Source organism: Nesoenas mayeri, assembly GCF_963082525.1.
Source record: "Nesoenas mayeri genome assembly, chromosome: 1".
NCBI classification, from domain to species: domain Eukaryota; kingdom Metazoa; phylum Chordata; class Aves; order Columbiformes; family Columbidae; genus Nesoenas; species Nesoenas mayeri.
Window position 1 is genome coordinate 159862113 of NC_137541.1, and position 23579 is coordinate 159885691.

General features: G+C 41.5%; 2 protein-coding genes across 4 annotated transcripts in view; one reads left to right on the plus strand and one right to left on the minus strand.

Annotated features, from left to right (window-relative positions):
- DZIP1 (DAZ interacting zinc finger protein 1) overlaps positions 1-8891 on the plus strand; it is a gene marked incomplete at its 5' end in the record, with an annotated part of 36781 nt that extends 27890 nt beyond the window's left edge. The window contains 5 exons of the mRNA XM_080363774.1: positions 133-183; positions 1050-1252; positions 1629-1759; positions 7818-7983; positions 8763-8891. Of these exons, the coding sequence (XP_080219900.1) occupies positions 133-183; positions 1050-1252; positions 1629-1759; positions 7818-7983; positions 8763-8845 (634 nt within the window). The 3' untranslated portion in view covers positions 8846-8891. The remainder of the gene's footprint in view (positions 1-132; positions 184-1049; positions 1253-1628; positions 1760-7817; positions 7984-8762) is intronic.
- Positions 8892-10903: 2012 nt separating this feature from the next.
- The window catches only part of CLDN10 (claudin 10), a gene marked incomplete at both ends in the record, with an annotated part of 62250 nt that continues 49574 nt past the window's right edge, over positions 10904-23579 (minus strand). For 2 of the 3 annotated variants that reach the window (XM_080350871.1, XM_080350869.1), the window contains 4 exons: positions 10904-11018; positions 11757-11864; positions 19353-19434; positions 19600-19761. In XM_080350871.1, coding sequence (XP_080206997.1) covers positions 10904-11018; positions 11757-11864; positions 19353-19434; positions 19600-19761 — 467 coding nt within the window. The remainder of the gene's footprint in view (positions 11019-11756; positions 11865-19352; positions 19435-19599; positions 19762-23579) is intronic. The other variant, XM_080350870.1, reaches the window with a different exon arrangement.

Below are 23579 nucleotides of genomic sequence, written 5' to 3' on the forward strand. Positions count from 1 at the left end.
TTTAGTGACAGATGTGAACATCTTTTGAACATCTTTTTGAACATATTTTGAGAACTGAGCAAAGAATTCACATTACTTTATGCTTACTTAGTTGACTGGCAGTGTTGAAATAACTTGTCTTATTATTTTTAGATCCAGGAAGCCTATTGTAAATGAAGGTTCCAGAAGGACATCTAGTACCACGTATGTTTTGTTCCCTTGTATTTTTGAAGAAACCATTTTTGGTGACTGAACATTTACATGCTTGCCACGCAAAAGCTGTTGTTAAGCTGAAATTAAACATTTTCTGGACTGCGTATTTCATATTTTGTTTTAAAGTATTATTCCATTTGAGTCTGTTGTTATCATCCCTGAAAGACAGCATGTTCTCCTTTCAGCAGATGTATTCTTTATTGTGAACCAGAGAGGCACATTCAAAAAAATTGGGTAGTATCACTTCCTTTAGTTTCGTTCTCAGATGCTTTTTCTGAGCCAGTTAAAAGCCTTTAAAGGCTTTGGTAACCTTGTTTTTTCATTTTATTGATATTTTCATACTAGGACCAAAATGAAACATGATATTTCAGATTCCACTCACATCAGGCACATTACTTTGTGATTTCCCGCACTGAAAAATTCCTGAATTATTATTATAATTATAACTACTATTATAAATAAAATATTATTATTAACAGAATATCAGAACAGACTTTCTGTGGTGCAGATTTCTTGACCCTGAGTTTTCCTCTCCCTGTTGATCCATGAAGGCCTATCTTTGTTTGCATGGCAAGACTTGTTATATATTAGTCTGTTGTTTTGTAAAGATAGTTGTGTAGATGGAAATAATCTTATCTGTACAGGACATTATTTTGTGATAACTTGGCAAGTTTACTTAGCAGCATGATTTATTTTAAATAGTTTTATGGATAGGTAGAATTTATGGGAGTTCTTGTCTTTTTCACAGAAGAAAAACATGCTACAGGAAAGGAAAATACAGGGAAGCTTAAATATCTATGTATCAGTGCAGTCACTGAAACCCAGTAAGTCTTCGGTTTTTATGTGTTTTTGCATAGAACTCCACCATTCAGTTCAGAGGAAGAAGTAGATGAAGATGATATTAAGCAGTCTTACATATCACCAGAATTATTGGAAAAGCTGTCAAAAACATCGAACAGCAACGTCAGCGCTTTTCAGAAGGTTCCTGCCAAAAGCGATATGGATGGGATGGAGGAAAGTGAAACTGAAGAAACTGGGACACCTGCCAAAACTTCAAAAGGTTTTTTTCCCTACTTTTGTATATGCTTGTTTTCATAGCTGTGCATGATTTTGCATTTGCTGGTAATATTTCTATGTTACAAAACACGATGAAGGCAGCCTTGAGTGTATGTATATTTGTGCGCACTTTATATTTTTGCTAATATGTTTATATTAATATAGTACTTAGAGATGTAAGTTCAAACTAGATGTGTATCATGCTGTTGTATATAAATGCAGAAAAAGAGACAGTCTGTGGCTCGGAGAGACTTCTGTCTAATACATTTTTTCTCAGCCTTTAACTTATTTTTACTTTGTGGGAGATTTCTATATGGTTTACAGTAAAGCCCTTTACTTGTGAATGGAAATTGTCAATATAACTTTTTTGTGAACTTTAGGAGCAGTTATTCAAAAACTGACTGAACAAGTTGGAAAGAGCCTTTCTAACCATGGAAATAAGAACAAACCAGCTGGAGGCGTTAATGTTGCGCAGGCATTTATTAAGAAAGAAGAGGTGCAAGAACTGAAGGTATCACTTCTAATAGCCATTGTTATTTCATTAAGTAATTGAACTAGATATATGTCTTTTTTTCATGCTGAAACTATCTTGATGCATTGAAGAACTCAAAGACGGTTTTGGAGTTATAGCCTTTTAGTCTTTTTGGGTACATCTGCACTGGTATATGGAAAAGCACTAGCAAGTGAGTGAGCTGTGGCAAGTGACCTCTTCATCCACACTTACCAGCTTATGCCATGACTATTTTGGGTCACTACAGGTAGCCCAAAGTTTGGGAACAATTGATATCATTTTTATCTTCTATTCTAGCAGTATAGAGAGAGCCCTTCTTTACTTGCTTTCCTAATAACTTGTTTTGACAAAGGAAAAAAATGAGTTTGCTTATCTAATATTTTAAAATATTTTTATTTCTAGAGCTTTATCTGATATGGAACTTTTACATACCTTTTAGTGAGGGGACAAATTCCATTACTGAGTATGGTCTTTGTTCTGCTGCATCTGTTTACAATCCCATAGCGTTTTCAGACTACATCAGATATCTCACTGATGTCTCTCCATTGAGTATGGCATGTGTTCATAATCAGAATACTAACACAACTTATTCTTTGCCCCTCAGGCTCCTAAAGTCCCAGTCTTCCCCTTAGTTTAGAGTTTTATAGTTGTTAACCACTTTGATATGAACTGATCTTTTCCTGAACATTTTTTTAAAAAATCCCAAAAGTTACTCAAAACCAAAAGTCAGCAGCAGATAGTGCTATTCATTTCAGTTTTAGTAGTTATTATTAGATCAAAGTAGACATCCAAATACTAGTTCTAGCATTCAAGAAAATATTTTTTCACTAAATAAATAATAATTACTGAAAATCCTGTTATCGATAGTAAAACTGATACCTTGGAGCTTCCTGAGTAGCATATGAATCTGAAGTTTATCACTCCTACCAGAAGAATGAAGTCCCTCCCATTGTGAGAGAAGATCAGTTTCAAGACCACCAGAGGAACATCCCTGGGACCTGACAAAATGCCACCCAGGGTCCTGAGGGAATTGGCTGATGTAGCTGTTAAGCCAGTTCTTATCATATTTGAAAAGTCATGGCACTCAGAAGTCCCTCACTGAAAAAAAGGGAAACATCAAACCCATTTTTAAAAAGAGGAACCCAGGGAACTACCAACCTGTCGGCCTCACCTCTGTGCCTGTTAAGATCATGGAACAGATCCTCCTGGCAGATATGCAAAACACACAGAAAACAGGGAGGCCATTAGAGACAAACAACATGACTTCACCAAGGGCAAATTGTGCCTGACTAATCTAGTGGCCTTCTGCAATGGAGTGACTGCATCAGTGGACAAGGGAAGAGCTACAGATGTCATTTACTTGGACTCTGTAAGGCATTTAGTACTGCCCCCTGCAACATTCTTACCTCTAAATTGGAGACACGTGGGTTTGATAGATGGACTGTTAGATTGATAAATGAACATCGCTGCTCACCAATCTTTATTAATTACATGGTGGTATCGAGCACACCCCCAGGAAGTCTGTGGATGACACCAAGCTGAGTGGTGCAGTTGACATGCCTGAGGGACAGGATGCCATCCAGAAGGACCCAGACAAGCTCAAGAAGTGGACCAAGGTGAACCTCGTGAAGTTCAACAAGGCCAAGTGCAAGGTCCTGCACCTGGGTCAGGGGAATCCTCAATATCAGTACAGGCACAGAAGATGAAGGGATTGAGAGCAGCAGAGAAGGACTTGTGGGTACTGGTGGATGAAAAACAGGACAAGAGCCAGCAACGTGCGCTTGCAGCCCAGAAATCAAATAATATCCTGGGCTGCATCAAAAGCAGCGTGGCCAGCAGGTCGAGGGAGGTGATTCTGCCCCTCTGCTCCGCTCTGGTGAGACCCCACCTGGAGTCCTGTGTCCAGCTCTGGAGCCCTCAGTACAGGAAAGACATGGACCTGTTGGAGAGGGGCCAGAGGAGGCCACGAAAATGACCAGAGGGCTGGAAGAGCTCTGCTGTGAGGACAGGCTGAGAGAGTTGGGGTTGTTCAGCCTGGAGAAGAGAAGGTTCTGGGGAGACCTTATTGTGGCCTTTCAGTACTTAAAGGGGCCTGTAAGAAAGATGAGGACAGTCTTTTTAGCAGGGTTTATAGTGACAGCACATGAGGCAGTTGTTTTAAGCTGAGAGTAGATTTAGATTAGATGGTTTAGATTAGACAGAAGGAAGAAATTCTTCCCCATGAGGGTGGTGAGGCACTGGAACAGGCTGCCCGGAGAAGCTGTGGATGCCCCATCCCTGGGAGTGTTCCAGGCCAGGCAGGACAGGCCTTTAAGCAACCTGGTCCAGTGGACGGTGTCCCTGCCCATGGCAGTGGGGTTGGACTAGGTGATCTCTAAAATTCCTTTCTAACCCAAACCATTCCATGATTCCATGAAAAATATTTTTGCTATGATTAATTTAGAAAACATCACAGTATCACAGTATCACAGTATGTTCTGGATTGGAAGGGACCTCAAAAGATCATCTAGTCCAATCCCCCTGCTGGAGCAGGAACGCCTAAGTGAGGTTGCACAGGAACATGTCCAGGTGGGTCTTGAATGTCTCCAGAGAAGGAGACTCCACAACCCCCCTGGGCAGCCTGTTCCAGTGCTCTGTCACCCTTACTGAGAAGAAGTTTCTTCTCAAATTTAAGTGGAACCTCTTGTGTTCCAGCTTGATCCCATTGCCCCTTGTCCTATCATTGTTTGCCAACGAGAAGAGCCTGGCTCCATCCTCATGGCACTCATCTTTTATATATTTATAAACATTAATAAGGTCACCCCTCAGTCTCCTCTTCTCCAAACTAAAGAGACCCAGCTCCCTCAGCCTTTCCTCATAAGGGAGGTGCTCCACTCCCTTAATCATCTTGGTTGCCCTACGCTGGACCCTCTCCAGCAGTTCCTTGTCCTTCTTGAACTGAGGGGCCCAGAACTGGACACAATATTCCAGATGGGGTCTCACCAGGGCAGAGTAGAGGGGAAGGAGGACCTCTCTTGATCTACTAACCACCCCCCTTCTAATACATCCCAGGATGCCATTGGCCTTCCTGGCCACAAGGGCACAGTGCTGGCTCATGGTCATCCTGTTGTCCACCAGGATCCCCAGGTCCCTTTCCCCTACACTGCTCTCTAATATGTAATTTCCCAACCGATACTGGAACCTGGGGTTGTTCCTGCCCAGATGCAGGACTCTACACTTTTCCTTGTTAAATTTCATTAGGTTATTCCCCGCCCAACTCTCCAGCCTGTCTAGGTCTCGCTGGATGGCAGCACAGCCTTCTGGCGTGTCAGCCACTCCTCCCAGCTTAGTGTCATCAGCAAACTTGCTGATAGTACACTCTATTCCCTCGTCTAAGTCGTTAATGAATATATTGAATAATACTGGCCCCAGTACTGACCCCTGAGGTACTCCACTAGATACTGGTCTCCAACTAGACTTCGCACCATTGACTACCACTCTCTGGCTTCTCTCCTTAAGCCAGTTTGTAACCCACCTCACTACTCTATTGTCTAGACCACACCTCTGCAACTTAGCAACTAGGATGCTGTGGGAGACTGTGTCAAAGGCTTTACTGAAGTCAAGGTAGACCACATCCACGGCTCTGCCATCATCCACCCACCTTGTAACATTCTCATAAAAGGCTATGAGGTTGGTCAAGCATGACTTACCCTTGGTAAAGCCATGCTGACTGCCCCTAATAACCTTCTTATCCTTGATATGCCTTGAGATAGCACCAAGGATAAGTTGTTCCATTACTTTCCCAGGGACAGAGGTGAGGCTGACCGGTCTATAGTTACCCGGGTCCTCCTTCTTGCCCTTTTTGAAGATTGGAGTGACATTTGCTTTCCTCCAATCCTCGGGCACCTCTCCCGTTTCCCAAGACTTGGCAAAGATGATGGAGAGCGGTCCAGCAATGACCTCAGCCAGCTCCCTCAGCACCCGCGGATGCATCCCATCTGGACCCATGGATTTATGGATGTCCAGTCTATTTAATTGCTCCTTAACCCAGTCCTCATCAACTAAAGCAAGCTCTTCCATTGACCTCGCTTCATCTGGGGTCTCAGGGGTACAGGGCTCCCCAGGACAGCCTCCGGCAGAGTAGACAGAGACAAAGAAGGCATTCAGTAATTCTGCCTTCTCTGTATCTTCCGCCACCAGGGCACCCACCCCATTCCTCAGTGGGCCTACATTGCCCCTACATAGTGCCCCTGATGTATTAACACAGTGGTGTGTTGCTGTATGAGTGTGATGAGTTTGAAATGAGGTTATGAACCCAGGGCAGGTGTTGCTACTTTATTTCTGGAATCTTTACATAACAACACACCATCTTGTATTCTTGCTAATTATGTGTGCATGTACATAGATTCATGTCCATAGTTGTATGTTTCAATGTAGGCATATAGATCAAGTTCATTCTTTAAATATTAGGAGGGATTTTCAAAGGTATCCAAAGACGTAAGTGGAAAATACCACTGGAATAACGGTTTATCAGAAAATCCAAATATATTTATTAGCTTAAATACTAATAGCTTGAATACTTAGAGCTGCTAATGGTTGTTCTCAAAACCCACAATACCATAAAACCTTTGTAAAGCATCCCATTCTCATATGTGTTATAAAGGTCATGTTTTAAGGAAGTTACTTCAGAAACATTTTAGAGAAAATTAATTTTGTGCTTACCTGAAGCTGTATTACCTGTACCAGACATTGTTTGGATAATGGTATTTCTTTGGAGTAAATCTTTGAGTTAATAAAACAGCTTAGCAATTTTGATTGGTGCTGTATATTTACACTTGATCAAAACTGAATTATCTTTGAAATTGACATTTTTCTCTGAATTTTGTACTTTAAAAATCAGTTGAGACTTAGTGAATGTTTGAGGAAATGTCATCCAGCATTTCTCAGTATATGTGACTGACTTTCCCATTACCACGCCCTCCAAACGCACATCATTTAAAACAGCAAAATGCTGAATCCTGGTATGTTAATAACACAGCACACTGAGCAGATCTGTCAGCTTTTGAAAAACGGTTTGCAATGTTCAAATTGGATTATGTTGCAAGATAGAGTTTTACTGCAGTCTCTTCCTTCTTTCGAGACACACGACACGTTCATATTTGTTGATTTTTCTCTAGTATATACATACCTTACATTGTTTTCTGATAGCATCTGGATCTTTCTTCTGTGCAATAGAAGCACCTTCTGTATCTTCCTGTAACACTGAGAGACTCCAGTGAAGGAAGATTGTAGCTTTGTGAGAAACCATCTTTCACTTTCCCCAGCTAAGCTCTCTAATAATGGCTCGATTCCATTGAGCCACATCTGATTGACGAACAGGGAGCTGCTGTCGCTTTTCCTTCAAAAGCTGAATGATGGTATTTAGTTCTGAGGTAGATGAGAGAAGAAAGATCAGGACATACTGCCTTAGGTTCATCTGTTTGACGTGACTCTCATTTTGGGAGCTCATTGTGCAGATCCACCACTTCATTAAAATATGCTTGTACATGCTGACAGTGAGTTGTAAGAAGAATACATATTTTAACTTTGAGCACCATGTGATTTTTCTAAACCTTTGTTATTTTTCTTAAAAAATAAATGATTTTAAATTGAAAAGGCCTTTGTTGCAAAATTGAATTTTTCTAGTGTGAATATAGAACTCTTATATAGCAAACTAAACTGCCAACTTGCATGATGATGTCATGTCTCTATTTTCATGTAACTAATATACATTCTAATGCTTAAAGGACTTTCTCATTGGAATAGCTAATATCCCAGAAAAGACGATCCTTTTTTAAGTTAGATGTGTGGTGCCCAAAACCATAGATTTCTGCCAGTTATGAAAAACCCCAACCAACACTTTTAGCTTTGGAACTATAATAGTGGGTTAATATAATTTAGGTAATTGAATTATACAGACTTTAAAGTTGTGGGGATAGATGTCATACCAGGTATGTGCCAGTGCATTGAGGTTATAGGACAACTCAGCACAACTTGAGCAGACAGAGGAAAAATGTGTCTTTTTTCTTCTCCCTTTTAGTTCACAGAAGCTGATGAAGATGATTGGGATATATCATCAGTAGAAGACTTTTTATTGACGAAAGATAAGGCTCAGAAGCCACTGACGGTTCATAAAAATGAGTCGAATGCTCCCGCTGTGGTACAGGCGTGGGGTCTTCCCAAGAGAAATGCACCGAAGGAAGAAGGTAACATATTCATACTGCTATGTATGAGCCTTAAGCGACTGACACACCTAAAGGAGAGCTCAAGTATATTGTATTGCAAATTGCAATTCAATGTATGGTATTTTGTAAGAAAAGAACAAGTAAAAACTGCGTGTTTGGTTTTATGGCATATAAATATCATGTATGATGCTTTTGATATAAACAAGTAAACAACACACACATAAATACACAGGGGTGACAAGAAACTTAAATTTGACATTTCAAAACATATAGTACTATCAGGCTTCAGCCTCATCTTAAAGACTAATCATCCAGGATTTTTCTTTTAGTCCCTTCTCAGATTTAAGGGAGGGGAGAAACTTTCTTCCTTTGTCTTGAGAATAAGAATCAAATTTCAGGTTTGTTCAAGAAATCTGAGTGACCTACCAGGCTGAGATAAATATTTGAGGTACTGGTAATCACTGCAGTCTTACATAGAACTTATACAGTAGTTTCTAGCCCTCACGTTTCAATATACTTCAAGGTTAAAGCTGTGTCAGTTATATAAAGATACTTCAGGTTATTGTTAAAGTAATGTTGACACTGACTGCTTGGGCTGTGCGTTGTATTCTGTGACAGAAACAGCCTTCCAATTATCAACACTTGTAATTTCCTCACTGGTTGAAATTCTGGACTTCCTGAAATCCACAGCTGTTTGCTCACATAGCACATAATTTTCTCCCATAGATAAGTACAAAGTAAAAATACCCCCAAAATATTATTAATAATTGTTAATAATATGGTTTTTGTTCTTTTAACAGTCCTGCAAGAAGCTGAGAATACAAGCACATTAAAAAGCAGCTTAGTCACTGTAACAGATTGGAGCGATTCTTCGGATATATAACTGTTGCACTCCTGATGGGAGGCGCTGCTGTCCCGTTCTGTTTCCCTTGAAAATGTCGTTGAAAACATCAAGTGTTTTCTATTCATTTCTCATTCAGGTCATGTAATAAGAAGGAAAACTTTCTACAGAGCTCCTGTGTCTTTCAGTCCTGAATTTGAAACAAGAATATTCATATGCACATTACTGGCCATGTCTGTTTGGAAATTGAGAGTTAATTCCTCTTTCTTGTGAACTTAGTGGTGAAAATCTCTTTGATTTCATTGAGGTGAAGATCTTGCCTCTAATGTTTACATTAAAGATTGAAACTGGTCTTGCAAGAAAGCCTGTTAAGCAATGAACAGAGTTTACTCCAGAGTATTACTTTTTAAATTTTTAGATGCATATTTTCTTGGTTTTTTATCATAAACTTTATATAGAATTGTGAACATTTTAAATAGAATATTTCCGTCTATGAAAATGTTACGTTTCTAACATGGTTTACAATAAACACCAAATGAAAAGAAAAAAAGGCCTTAGCTATAAAACTAGTTATTACGAAATGCCTCCTATTTTGGGAAGGTTTTGTTGTTTTATTTTAAATTAGACTCGAGTCTTGGTCAACATAAAAGCACAACAACTGGAAAAAAATAATCAAATGTCAAGCTAAGGTGAGGAAAATACTGACTTGCCATTGCGCAAATACTTTCATGTTTCTGTTTCGTCCACATTGGCTGCCTTCTTAAAAAAAAAACAATGGTGCTTTCACTTCAGTGAAATACAAAAATAAAGTAACATAAAAAGATCCTTGAATGGCTTTGTAGTTTTGTTGTATTTTAGATGGTATCAGATGCAAAACCTTTTCTGTCATACTGTGCCTAGAAATAAATAGGATTATTAATTTTTTATATTTATGTCTTTCTCCAAAAATAAGCAATGTATTGAAACTCTAAGGGTCTATCAATTCAAACTTCAAGACAGACCCGAGTGTGTGACTTATTTTCAGGTCTCAGCCTAGAAAGCATTTTGTGGTTATTCATAATCTCTGATCTCATTTATTGACTCATTGTACAAATATTCCCTCAAAAGCCATCACATTTCTATGGGCAGGTAAATGAAATCTTTCAAAAAAGCCAGCTGAATTTTTGAACTGGTGTAACTAATTCAGGATTATCTAAAATAGCGCTGGTAAGCATTGCCTGCTTCTATTTGGGCAGCCCTTCAGTAATGGCACTGGCAGGGCAGTGACCCAGGGGTTTGGAGCCACTCTAGAGCCAAAGGTGTCCCGGCCACCCTACCCAGGCAGAGGGGACAAAAACAACCCCCAAATCCCATGCTTATTTTCATTTCTTGTTCCTACGGCACTGAATTGACCCAGTGCCACATTTGTCCACCCCGGCAATGAGATAAGGAGGCAAGAGCCTGGTGATTGCCACTGACTGTCGTCTGGCCCCGCAGTTGCCGTGTGCTCTGCAATTCCAGTGTCACTGCTCATCAGTGGTGAGGTATTTTTCATACTAACCTGCACAGAGAAGGGCTGTTTTGTCCAGTACTGAACCCATTTAAGAAACAGTTGCAATCACAGACTAGTTCGGTTTGGAGGGGACCTTCAAAGGCCATCTAGTCCAACCTCCTGCAATGAGCAGGGACATCTGCAACTAGATCAGGTGGCTCAGAGCCCTGTCCAGCCTGGCCTGGAATGTCTCCAGGGATGGGGCATCTACCACCAACCTGGACAACCCGGGCCAGTGTTTCACCAACCTCATTGTAATGATGCTCTGTGGTCAATATCATGTGTGATGTCATTCCCATAAGCAACTGACACACTGATTTGGTAAATACCCCATTTATTTTTTCTCCAGAAAGCAACATCAGATCATGATTTCCAGGTATAAACTTTACAATACCAATATCAATCTTAAAACAGTATATACTAAAATTTACATCAATATGTAAAAAGCTGCAAGTTAATATTTTAAAAAGTCATTGTCTTAGTGGTAATTACATTGGATTGGGGGGAAAATCACTCTGAATGAAACGTAGAAACATTTTTATAATGCCTTGAATCTTCCAACAGTACAATTAAACATAAGCATTCTTGTCAAAGTGCTTTGGTGGGGTTTTGTCTGGGACACTGTTTTGGACCTTTGTACGAGAAGACATCACAGATGTGGCTCCATTATACGCATACCCCCTCCTGAAAAGGAAAGAGAATCAACCATTTACAGCTCATCCCACAGACAGGTTAACATCCCTGTATCCAAGCATCATAGCAATATAAAACTAGAAGAAATGTATAGGAACTTGCTTACAGATCTCATGGGAGGGGGCAGGGGGGGCACCTTCCTTCCCTGTGTGGTCTCTTTCTGGTTTGAGATTCCCCCTCCAGCATCTCTCTTTGCAATTCACTTTTCTATAAAAGCAAATCTCTTGTTCACAACTAAGTAAATTAGGGCCCAATCATGAAATATGAAGGCTCTGGCAGATCCTAGGTGAACAGTTACTCCCTCCAGCTGTGCCTCTTCATTATGACCCCTCTCCTGCTGCTGGATGTGCTGCTGCTGCCACCGCTGCCCTTCACCTCTCCCACTTGTCATCTGACAATTTGGGATTAAATAAATTTGCCTATTCACACCTGTAAAGTTACCCGACCACTTTTCCTACATCAGCGAATGCCTTTTTTTTTTTTTCCCAGCTGCAGTAAATTTACAAAGTATATATAACACAAGTACTTGTTCCGAGTCAATAGCTTTTCTTAAATACATTAATGATGGAAAGAGCATTGTCCTTAAATCCCATTATTTTCTTTCATCCACACAATCTTTTTGTGAGCCTCATCACAAAGCGTTTTGGAAAAGTAATCAAACCACATACGTATAGCGGGTACAAATGCACTAGCATTGATTTCTTTCGATAAGTACAACTTGTGTTTTACCTTGGAGAGTTACTGTTTTCAGCTATGGAGAAGCAGAATATACTGCCACCAATTATGCAGAGCGAAGCTCCAGCCCATCCAATGAACAAAGCTGCTCCTAATTCATACCTACAGGAAGTTAACAAATGGGTTTAACACAAGAGAGCATGGATTTTAAAGTATTTTTTTCAGAATAAAATAACTCAATTTTATTTTTTCTTTAATAAATTTCCATTGACATACACATTATTCATCATAAAATCAGCAGCTCTGCCATTCACCCATGTTCTTTGCATTATTTTACTCGTAGGAGGCAAACTGTCCCTGCCTATCCCCTCCACGCAGCCAGCCAGGATGCCTGGTTTTTCTGCCACTCCTCCTGGATTGCTTGGCTCTGGGGTTACATCAGTTTTCGACCCATTTACAGTGCACAGCGCTTGTCCCCTTGGACCATCTTGGGTTTCTTCCCACTGGCTCCCAAGCTAAACCGGGTCTTTCACTGGAGTGGCGAGTAGAGCTGCTGCCTACAGCTCTTCTTTAGTGTCCCCTCTGGCCCTCAGGATCTCTCTCCCTCCTTATCCACACTCCAGCCTGCTTAAAACATGAGGGTTTTGTACATATGTATATAGAATCCTAGAATGGTTTGGGTTGGAAGGAACCTTAACGATCATGTAGTTCCAAGCCCTCCCTGCCATGGGCAGGAACACTTTCCACTAGACCAGGTTGCTCAAAGCCCCATCCAACCTGGCCTGGAACACCTCCAGGGATGGAACATCCACAGCTTCTCCGGGCAGCCTGTTCCAGTGCCTCACCACCCTCATGGGGAAGAATTTCTTCCTTATACCCAACCTAAATCTCCCCTCCTTCAGTTTAAAGCCAGTACAATCCAGGACAATGCAAAATCATTTGACAAACAACCTTTCTAAAGGACTCTGACTAATTGACCAATATATTTGAATTTTCTGAAAATATATATTCTGCATTCAGAGTAAACACAGGCGTATTCTTCATAAAAAATAGAGCTGCTGAATGCTTGTTTTGCTTTTTAAACGGAAATGTAGGAAGATGATTGTTTGAACTTTCATTACGTTTTTCCTATGTTCTATGTTCCGTAAAGTGATTTTTCAAAGATTTTTAAAATGTTGATTATGTTTTCCCTTTGTCTTCCAAATAATGAAATAATACGGATGGCTACGTTCTTAGCACTCAGACTCCTGTGTTCCTTGTGCATCTCTACAGCTCTGCCCTTTTCTCTCCTGAATTGCAACAGTACTAATTCATAAAATAAAATATGCAATATATACATAAGCAGGGGCAATATATGCACCTACAGATATGCACATACCTGCACACACATGCAGATGTACATGTGTGCACACACGCACATGTGCATGTGCTGGCAACTTACTGTGTCTCTAGTGCCCGTCGCTGGATTCAGGTTACAAGACATCGCTCCCAGCCCTGGGGCACAGCTCCAGGTCACCAGCCATGGCCCTCCTATGGCAGTCACCATTTGTTTGCAGCCAGAAACTGCTCAGTTTGGCTCCGAGAGGAGATAGTGGTTCTTGAGGAGCATTATCACACCAGGTTAAGCCCAAGTTTCTAAAGCGACAGCAGTAAGTGAAGGAAAAGAAGGGCACGGGGAAGAGATTCTTCTCCTCCCTGCTCAGCGACCTGAGCTCTGGAGCTTCAAGACAAGGACTAAGCCTCGGCTGCCACTTTTCTCCCTTCTCCAGCTCTTTGTCTGAGGTGCTGCTCTTTAAAACGCTTTTGAGATGACCTGCATTAGCCCGCAGGCCCAAGAATCTCCAGAGCCACACATTCCTCACTATTAGGACAGACTGTGTCTCCTGCTCCGGCTTCTCAGCTCCAGTTCCTCCTTGGGGAAACCTTTATCACCTCCTGACGCTTCAGATCCTGCATTGAAAGCACAGGCTCCTGTCCCCAGCCAGCCCCAGTCATGGGGCAGGTGGCTCTGCCGTTGAGGCCTTGGTTACCAAATTTGTTTGTTCTAAGCTCTGGTGAGGCCGCCGAATGAAAGCCTCATTAGTTGACAGCCTGCCTGGACAAATTAAAGATTTTGTAGTTGCTTCCATGTGAACTGCTGGAGAGAGTCCAGCGCGGGGCAACAAAGATGATGAAGGGAGTGGAGCATCTCCCTTATGAGGAAAGGCTGAGGGAGCTGGGGCTCTTTAGCTTGGAGAAGAGGAGACTGAGGGGTGACCTCATTAATGTTTATAAATATATAAAGGGTGAGTGTCACGAGGATGGAGCCAGGCTCTTCTTGGTGACAAACAGCGGTAGGACAAGGGGTAATGGGTTCAAACTGGAACACAAAAGGTTCCACTTAAATTTGAGAAGAAACTTCTTCTCAGTGAGGGTGCCAGAGCACTGGAACAGGCTGCCCAGGGTGGTTGTGAAGTCTCCTACTCTGGAGACATTCAAAACCCACCTGGACACATTCCTGTGTAACCTCATCTAGGTGTTCCTGCTCCGGCAGGGGGATTGGACTGGATGATCTTTTGAGGTCCCTTCCAATCCCTGACATTCTGTGATTTGGTGAACAGATACTAATTTAACATTAGCTGAAATACTCAACTGAAACCACCTATTGCCTGCTCTGCAAAACTTGTGTGTTTACAAAGATGACACTGTGGAAACACTCAAAAATTGACTGTGAGCCCAGACAACCAGAAAATGACGCAGCAACTCCTATAATACATCACAAGGGGTAAGTGTTGGCTGGAGACCAAAAAAAAGTCACACAGGGAGAAAAACCACACTTAGAATATTAGTGCTTAGGCATTTGCCTGGATGCTATGGACACACACCCAGGTTTGAGATGGAAACCTTTAGAGGGCACTTGGTGAGGGTTTGCACCTGACTCTTCATGGCCCTACTAGTGCTCTAACTCCTAGGCTGCTTTTTCATTTTATGTTCACATCATCCTAAGTGGAGTTTTTATTCATCATCCCTTGCTAAAAAAAGATCAGACTCCCTCAAACGTTCTCCATATGCAGTGTGGGACTTAGGCACCCAAGCCCCAAATTAAACTGCTGGAAACCATAGCTCAGCTGCCTTTCACCCTGGAAAACTCTACACCCAGCCCCTTTTGACTTCAAAATCTGCCAAACCTGTAAAGCTTTAATTCTAACTATGCTCACATTTCCAACCATGTGCTACAGTTTTCACAAGACTTGAGCAGTTTTCTGGCTGTTCAAGGACTGGGGGTTGTCAGAGTTCAGCAGATCTCTATGTCAGAGTTCATCACCTAGGATCCCGTTATAGTCAACATGCAAGAAACACAAGCAAATTAATCATACCCTCAAGGATCCTCTTTTAATGAGCTCTAAATGCAGATCAAAATGGGCCAAGGCCCAGAAAGGCTGTTGCTTTAAGAACTTAATCACCAAGATCATTTGCCTAGAAAGCGGGAAACACAAGTTCATTGCCACATTTGCCGCTAACATTAGTCAGTTGGCCAGAAGCTAATGTGAGGGAGATAAGGAGACCATTTCTCCTCCTGAAGCTCTTCAGTTGTACAGAAAAGAAATCAAGATTGCATTGGGTTTAATTGTCTAGAAAATGATTACCTGACCATTGCCTACTGGTGGGGAAAGAAGACATGGGGTCCAGCCTTTGTTCTCGTGACTATGTGTACTTTTAAAGCAACATCTATTACTATAATATGTATAAACAGATTGTGTGAATATGGATCCTTCTCTGGTGACTGCCACACCGCCAGGTTAATGAGTTGCAGAACTGGCCTAATTGGTCTTTCCTCCACATGTTTAAACAGGTAAAAGACTTATTGATTTACACTGGTGCTTATGAAGAAAAAGTTCCAATTTTCCATCGTATATCAACCTGTGTATGGCTCCCTGTTTTTTATCCAATCTACCTTTTCAGCGTTTAAGAAGCCAACTCTAATGTCCCAAAAAATCCAGTACATAAAAAAAAACCTCTTACCATATGAAAAAATGCTCAAATACATTGGTACCTCCAAGAGGGGAAAAAAAAAAGTAGAGAAAGAAAGACTTGAAAAGCTTTTTTTAGAAGAAATTTCTGCATTTGCTGTTTTTACCTTCCCTGGGAAGGGGAATACACTCTTCTGTTCTTATAATTCTTGGTTCAAGAACTAAAGCAGCCACTCTCCTAAGTCTGTGGCTCCATATCCACTGTCTCCAATCAGTGAAATGAATCTGCTGAAGGATCATTTAGGGATTTCTGGCAGCTCGGGGAGGAGTGGGACATTGATGAAGGGGCTAGAGGTGATGACTGCTGAAGACTAGAATTCAGCTGCAGGGAACTGAAAGCCACCTTCAACTATGCTCACCAAGCGGGCCAAGAGCAGATTTTTTGCCATAATCCAGGGAGGCAGAACTCAATGACATGAAAAAAAGTATAAGATCAGTATAGAAGAATAATATTCTAGTTGTTACATACATTAGGACCATGAAACAAACTCCCAATCAAATCAGTGGAAGTTTCATTAGCCAACTGGATGTAAGCATACATAGAGGGCATACCTTCCAAATGGATCTACACAACTACTCAAGGGAAATACACATTTTTAATATCTAATTCTTACAGTCTTTGGAAACTTAAAAATAGATTCAAATGTCACAACAGGACAGTGGAAAAAGGAACTGTGTGAATGGAGCAATCCATTCAGATACAAGAAAGATGAAGGTAAACAATTCCCTATAAAAAAAGAGCAGGGAGTTAGATAATTTGGATAAATTAACCCCATTCATCAGTAAAAATGATCACGATTACAGAGTTCAAACTGTGGCAAGGAGCAAAAAGTATAGACTGTGAGAAGGTTTTTTTAAACTAAATGTTGTAAAGTGACAAAATGGTTTCCTTAAGAGAACCTGTAGGAACATCAGCAAGACAGCAAAGCAGAAGAACAGGTTTTCTCCTATTAATATTAGAGGTGTCTGAAGAAAAATGAAATCCATCTTGGCTGCAAGCACTGAGGTGTCCCATGCTGTCGCAAAGACTCTGCACGTGTTATTATGTAGGGTGAAACAATTCCTTTGGAGCTCTTTCAAATTGGCAATACAAACTGTTGCATTTTAGGCATCCAGCCTCACATTTCTTCCTAAGTAAGAAAAGTTTCAGGGTGTCCCCATGGTGGCCTCTGCCATTCTTCAGTTCACAGAATCACAGAATATTAGGGATTGGAAGGGACCTCAAAAGATCATCTAGTCCAATCCCCCTGCTGGAGCAGGAACACCTAGATGAGGCTACACAGGAATGTGTCCAGGTGGGTTTTGAATGTCTCCAGAGAAGGAGACTCCACAACCCCCCTGGGCAGCCTGTTCCAGTGCTCTGGCACCCTCACTGAGAAGAAGTTTCTTCTCAAATTTAAGTGGAACCTTTTGTGTTCCAGTTTGAACCCATTACCCCTTGTCCTACTGCTGGTTGTCACCGAGAAGAGCCTGGCTCCATCCTCGTGACACTCACCTTTTATATATTTATAAACATTAATAAGGTCACCCCTCAGTCTCCTCTTCTCCAAGCTAAAGAGCCCCAGCTCCCTCAGCCTTTCCTCATAAGGGAGATGCTCCACTCCCTTAATCATCTTTGTTGTCCTGCTCTCTCCAGCAGTTCCAAGTCCTTCTGAAACTGAGGGGCCCAGAACTGGACACAATATTCCCGTTCACAAATTCCTCAATACATAAATTCATTCCTCAGTACATAAATTCAAACCAGAAGTCTCTGCAGCTTTAGGCATATCTCTGATTCCTCCTGCACCCATATATATTCAGGGTGCTTCTTTCAAATGCAGAAGGCTGGAGGGAAATTGTGATGGCTGAGACGATGCTTAGCATCTTGTGTCATTCACTTCCCATTAACGCTACCTCAAGCCTGTTTTTGATGCTGCCAAAATAACTTCAGGGTTGAAACTCAAAGCAGCACCCTCTATCTGTGAAGAGCCAATGCCAAATTTCCACAATATACCCACAAAGCGCATTAAATGCTTCTGAAATGCATATAAAAGAAAGAATTCAGAGCAGGCAATGGAACACATTACTCCAACCTATTTTACAGTGGTTGAGAAAGGACTTGAATGCCACCCTTAGCTTAATCTGACCCAAGGTCACTGAATGAGCTATACTGTGCGCAATTCAAATACAACTTCTGGCTCTCCTCTCGGCCTTTATCTTTGTAGTTATGATTATGTGTGCAAGCAGTTGAGCTATGTTGGTTGTTCAGGAAAAGGAAAAAAAAGAGGTAATACCTGCAAAAGGTATTTTACTGCCTTTATTTCAATATTTAAACTGAACTTCCTATTTGCTCACAGTAAAGTTCCACTGTGAGGTCTGCCTGCTCTTTTGCAGCAGAACAGCATAAGAATACAGTGTAGGAAAGGGACTTCTGGCAACAACCATGGTATTTTTCACTAGGAACAGTAAGCCTGATGAATTATTAACTTCTGGCTATATAGCCAGGCTCCATTTTCTTCACAGTACCTCACATCTTTGTTTCTTCTGGAGGCCTTTGGATCCTGTCCTCACTGTATCAAACAAGCAGAAACTATAGCAGAATTATGGAGGAAATCTTATATGAACTTGTTTTCAAGACAGCAGAAACAGTGTCAGCCCTACCACAAACACAGATCCAGTTAATATTATTTATTCAGACTATTTTCTTTCTACCAAGAAGAAACAGAAAGGCTCAGACTCTTTACTGAGCCCTTAATTGCATCTCAGGGAAATTTATACCCAATGCTTCACACATTCTGGAATCACCACCAAGAAAACTTTGAAGTTCTGGTATCTGAAGATAACTTTACATTACGTAAGAAGCCAAAACAAGAAAGTCTGTAATGGTATAATTTACAGCCAATGTTTTCAGACTTGGTGGATAAGACATGAATCCAAAATCTAAGCATGGTTCGCGAACTGCTGCCTTTGTAGGTCCTGAGAACCTGCACAGCTTTAAAGGGAGTTTTTAGGGATGCTCATTATCTTTTATACAGATCCTGCAATTCTATAAACACTTGCTCCCTTAAATTTCATTGCATGTACAGTCAAAACATTTATGTTAGTGCTTGTACGATTACTGGTTATAATAAGGTTTAGAATTCAAATTTCAGTCATCTGTATTTGAAGATCTGTCAGCAAAATGTCCACAGACCCTGCCAAAAACCTGTCTTCAAGAGGAGTCAACATTGTGCTGTGCTCAACACCTTTATGGAAACCACCTTCTAGCAAAACCTTAAGGAAATCATTTTCTTCCTTCCCTGTTGAATGATGCACCTAATGAGTGCCTCTGTCTTGCAAAATCCCTTTGCTACATCTCTCACATAAATGCAAGCTTTCCTCCCATTTGCTCTGCAGCAAGTGGTGCAGAACCCTGCTGAGCTACGATAAGCCCAGGAAACAAAAATGACAGAGCAATCACTGTGTGGTGAGGTGTCAATTTGTCACATTTCAGCACATGGTTACTACAGTTGGAAAATACGATTAAATAAAACTGCAGCCCACTCTCTTCCTCTGCCCGACGGGAGAAGCTCCAGCTCTCTGTTTAAACGGGTTCTGGTGTGCAGTATGAAACTTAAGGTCTACGTCTTTGAAAGATTTATGGGTATAGGAAAGTACTTACTTTTGTGCAACAAAAGTAGGATCAAAGAACTCAGACGTAATCCTGTTTGCATACAGGGAACAACTAGTCATAGAGCACAACCCTGAAAAGCATAAGACAAACCATTCAGTGGAGCCAGCAGAAGACCTTTGGGCTTGACCCTGAAGCCAATGAAGTCATGGAAAACTGTGTGTGAATTTGTGAGAATAAAGAAGCAGCTCTGGTATGACTTCAGCTACCCAAACTTAAAGAAATAAGGTATATTTACCAGAGAGTATGAAAATCAGTCCAGCTAAACAAGCTATTTTTGCTTTGGTCTGATCAGAGCCTCCAACTTTTGTGCACTTCATCCCGACCAGTCCAAAAACAGCTCCAAAGAAGCCCAGGCAGACAGCGGAGATCATCAGTCCTCTGCAGGCTTGGATGTAACCTGCAGTGAGAAAGAGTAAGGCTGACATGAGAACTGGAACCAGAAGGGGTTTTGCTGTAGCTCCCCTCCCTCTGTGCATTAGACATTCACTGCAGAAAACTGAACCAGACTTTGGCTGGAGTAATGTCACCCTACCATTGAGTGCATTCTCCTAGGTGACGTATGACCTTCACAGGGCATCATCACCTCAGCCCAGCCCACAAGAAACAGACTATGGTATCCAGGGCTGCCAAAAATACACCTGTGGCATTGGGTACAGTATGTGAAAGAAGTTGTATCCAGGAGGTTTTGAAGAGCAACTCCAAGCGGTCCCTGCAGCGGCTGTCACAGGTTGCAGAGCCGCTCTGTGCACACAAAGCAAGTCTTACATGTCAGTCTTGTTGTGCGTGTGTGTCGCGGGTGCAATACGACGGCAGCAGATGGGCAGCGCTGACCCTGGGCAGAGTCCTGAGCCTGCCTGGACGTGCCACTGATTTGATTTAGAGCCAAGACAGCCCCCATTCTGCAAGAAAGTCAAACATGCGTTCAGCTTCATGGACATCAGGAACCCTTTGAGGTAAACTTCTGCCATGTTTAAGCCTGGACCAGTGTGGCTGCGTTTAGCCATAGGCGATTCTGCTGAGGTGGCTGAGGCTGCTCTGAGCGGGACCTCCCAGAGGCAGGGCGTTCCAACAGGACAACCAGTTGCTTGGCCTCTTGTGCCTTCCGAGAACATCTTGGAATGGAAAGACTGCGATAATCCCGTATCACTGTTTACAGGGTGGAACACAGCAATCTTACACGGGTGAATAACCATGACAAGATGCTTTTCTTCATAACCTCTTGTTACATCTCATTTAAAATGACAATGTGCTTCCACTATTAGGATATTCATTCTTTTCGCTTTGATCTCCAGTGGGTGGAAATGTTGAGAGCTAAACCACATTTTCACTGCCTATTACAGCAAATTTTACATAATAACAGATCAAAAAAAAAAAAAAAACCAACCCTGCATAAAAGTCTATATATATATATATATATATATATATTAAACCAGGAACTAGAGGACACGTAATAAAAATATAAGGCAGCAGATTCAAAACAAAAGGTGTGCTCATTTATCCAACCAAGTTGTGGAACTCCTTTCCACAGGCTACCTAAATGCTAAAAGTTTGCAGAGATTCAGAAAGAGATTCATTAAAGAGAAACCTGTGTCTGGCTGGCAGGTCCTTTAGCTGGAGATGGCTATCACTGATGTTTGGCCACCTTCTGCTCTCCTTACTGCCACCCACTTTGGCCACTGCTGGAGGCACATCAGCTCCAGGATGACTGCTTCGTGTTTGAACAATACTTCTTGAAAACTCATTGATTCACAGCTTGGTGGAACAAGCAGCACACAAGAAGCAATTTGTGCCACCTAACACTCTATCAGGCCTATGGAATTTAGGTGCTGTGCTGCACATCTGCGAACATACCCTACTGCCATTTATCGACATCTGTTGGCATGCATGGAGACTTCTTGCATTTGCACCATGCTTCTGTAACCCTTCTGCTAAAGAAATACAATAGTCAATGAAATAACTGCAACTGTCGTGCATCTCTCATGTTGGAATGTAAGAGAGAGAGAGAGAGAGAGAGTCACTTGTGCCTGTTGAAGTGTCTGTCATTACAAATAGGTAAATTAAGACTGAACTATAAGGTACATTCCTATGGTAGAAGGATGAGCCACCGTCCGAAGAAACCTCCTTTCCTCCACTCACAATAAACGAAGCAGAGAGCCCAAGGTGACTCACAGGGAACAGCCAGATTGCGGTTACCTATAATCAGGTGAGATGATCACCTTTCTCATCCAGCTGGGCAGAGTAAAATTACACAACACTGTACTCCCAAATAGTTCAGTTTAAACTCAGGTAACAGGTAGACCCCTGCTTTTGAGTCAAATCCCTTGTTCTTACTCCTATTTTTTCACCTGGGCAAAACTCAAGCAACGTCTGTAGGAAAAGAGCTTCACAAAGATTTCAAAAGGTGGATCTTAGTTTATGAAACTCAAGTCTGAAGAAAGTGGTCTTGGTTTGTTATTTTTTGCCATAGGCATGGAAAAGTTGGCTTTTACTACTTCTGATGATGTGTAATGCATTTCTTGTAGCACACAGGTAAAGCAGGAGATGAAAACTGGCAAGGAAGCTATTATTTTTGACAGGTCCAATTTATTGACACTGTTAGTAGCTAATTGACACATTAAAGTGCTGAACCATGAACATATTTACCCAGAGGTCCTCTAAACTTTTATTTATGTCTGAACCTCCTAGGAGAAACAGTAAATATTCACCTCAAACAAAATAACCAGCATATGATGGAACCACATGGCTGAAATTCAGCTGTTCCTGAAGGTCACTACACAGTTTTAGAATAGGTAGAGGGTAGTGAGACAGCAAGAAATAATTAACTCACTCAGAAATCATTTTCAATTATAAACAGCATGAGCTGGAGGACTGCTCAGTTCTGCAGAATGAATAACCTTCCTCATTAAATATTTCACTCAATTAGGCAGGCCAGCCACAGCAGAACTTGTTTCAGTTCACCACAGCAAACATCCAACCAGCACACCTTCTAAAAACAAAATATATGAAAAAAATTCACAATCTACACCAGTAACATAAAAGAGCAGAAGACTCTGCCAGTCTACTAGATTGACCGGAGCATTGGGAAGCCTGAAAGTGTGAAACTAATCTTTTCACCAAATCCAGCCTTCTATTGCTTGTACCCTATGTTAAAACTTTGTATGGCATTTGGCTGTAAAGTAATTTAACTTTTTCTTTGCTCCCTAGAAAGCAAGAACGTTACATTGCTCACCAAGGCCTATAATGCAGAGAAGTGTAAGGGGGAGCTGCTTATTTCTTCACACTCTTCCACTCAAGACCAAAGACTGTCCCCTTTCCAAATATTTATTGTCTGTATTTGCACCAGCTCTGGTAGGAAGCTTGCCATGTATGCATTGGCGACCCAAATGAAGCTCCCAAGCAAGAAAAAACCATGTTTTAAACAGACAAGCAGTCATGTTTAGCTACATTCCAAGAGAAACCTATTTCAAAGTGTGGGCTTTTTTTCTTTTAAACAAATGTGTTTTGTCTTACATTCAAATTAATCTTGTTAGAACTTCATCTTTCTTGCCTTGCTGCTCCCACGCTTGCCTCTCATGCTCACAAAGAGTTTGGAGGGATTCATATATTCCTATCATACGACACTCAGAAAAAAACACATAAGCAAAGTTCTGGGGACTGTCACTTTAACAATAAATGCCTCCACTGGCAACCGGCAGTCTACATCACATGTATTATAAGAGGTTGCCTTACAGATAAATCGCAGATGCCTTCTAAAAGTACACACCCATTGTGTTTGTATGTTTTTCTACGCTCTAATACCCTCTTTTAGCTCATAAGTAAATTTTTGTTCAGCTGTGTTCTTGCAGAAGGTCATTAGATCCACCATCGGAAACACGGTAGCTGATACGTCCTCTTTTGAGGATGGTGATTTCATCACTGAGTTTCTACCTATGGCCTGTAGTACACAAAAGTAAACCCCAAATGATTGCAAGTCCTACGGACACCAAGAATAGTTTTGCTCACACACAGAATGTGTGGCTGAGCCCCTAACGAGGCCTGGCCAAACTGATTTCTTGTACAGGAATGCATGAAGGTGGAGGGGCATCACCTGCAAGTTTCTCTGGTGGCCACTCATGCGGAGTGATGGTCTGAAAGCCCACTACCCTATGGCAATCTGGGGCACTCCGTAACACAAGCCAAAATAAGGGTAACGATCTTCAAATTACTCCTGACCCA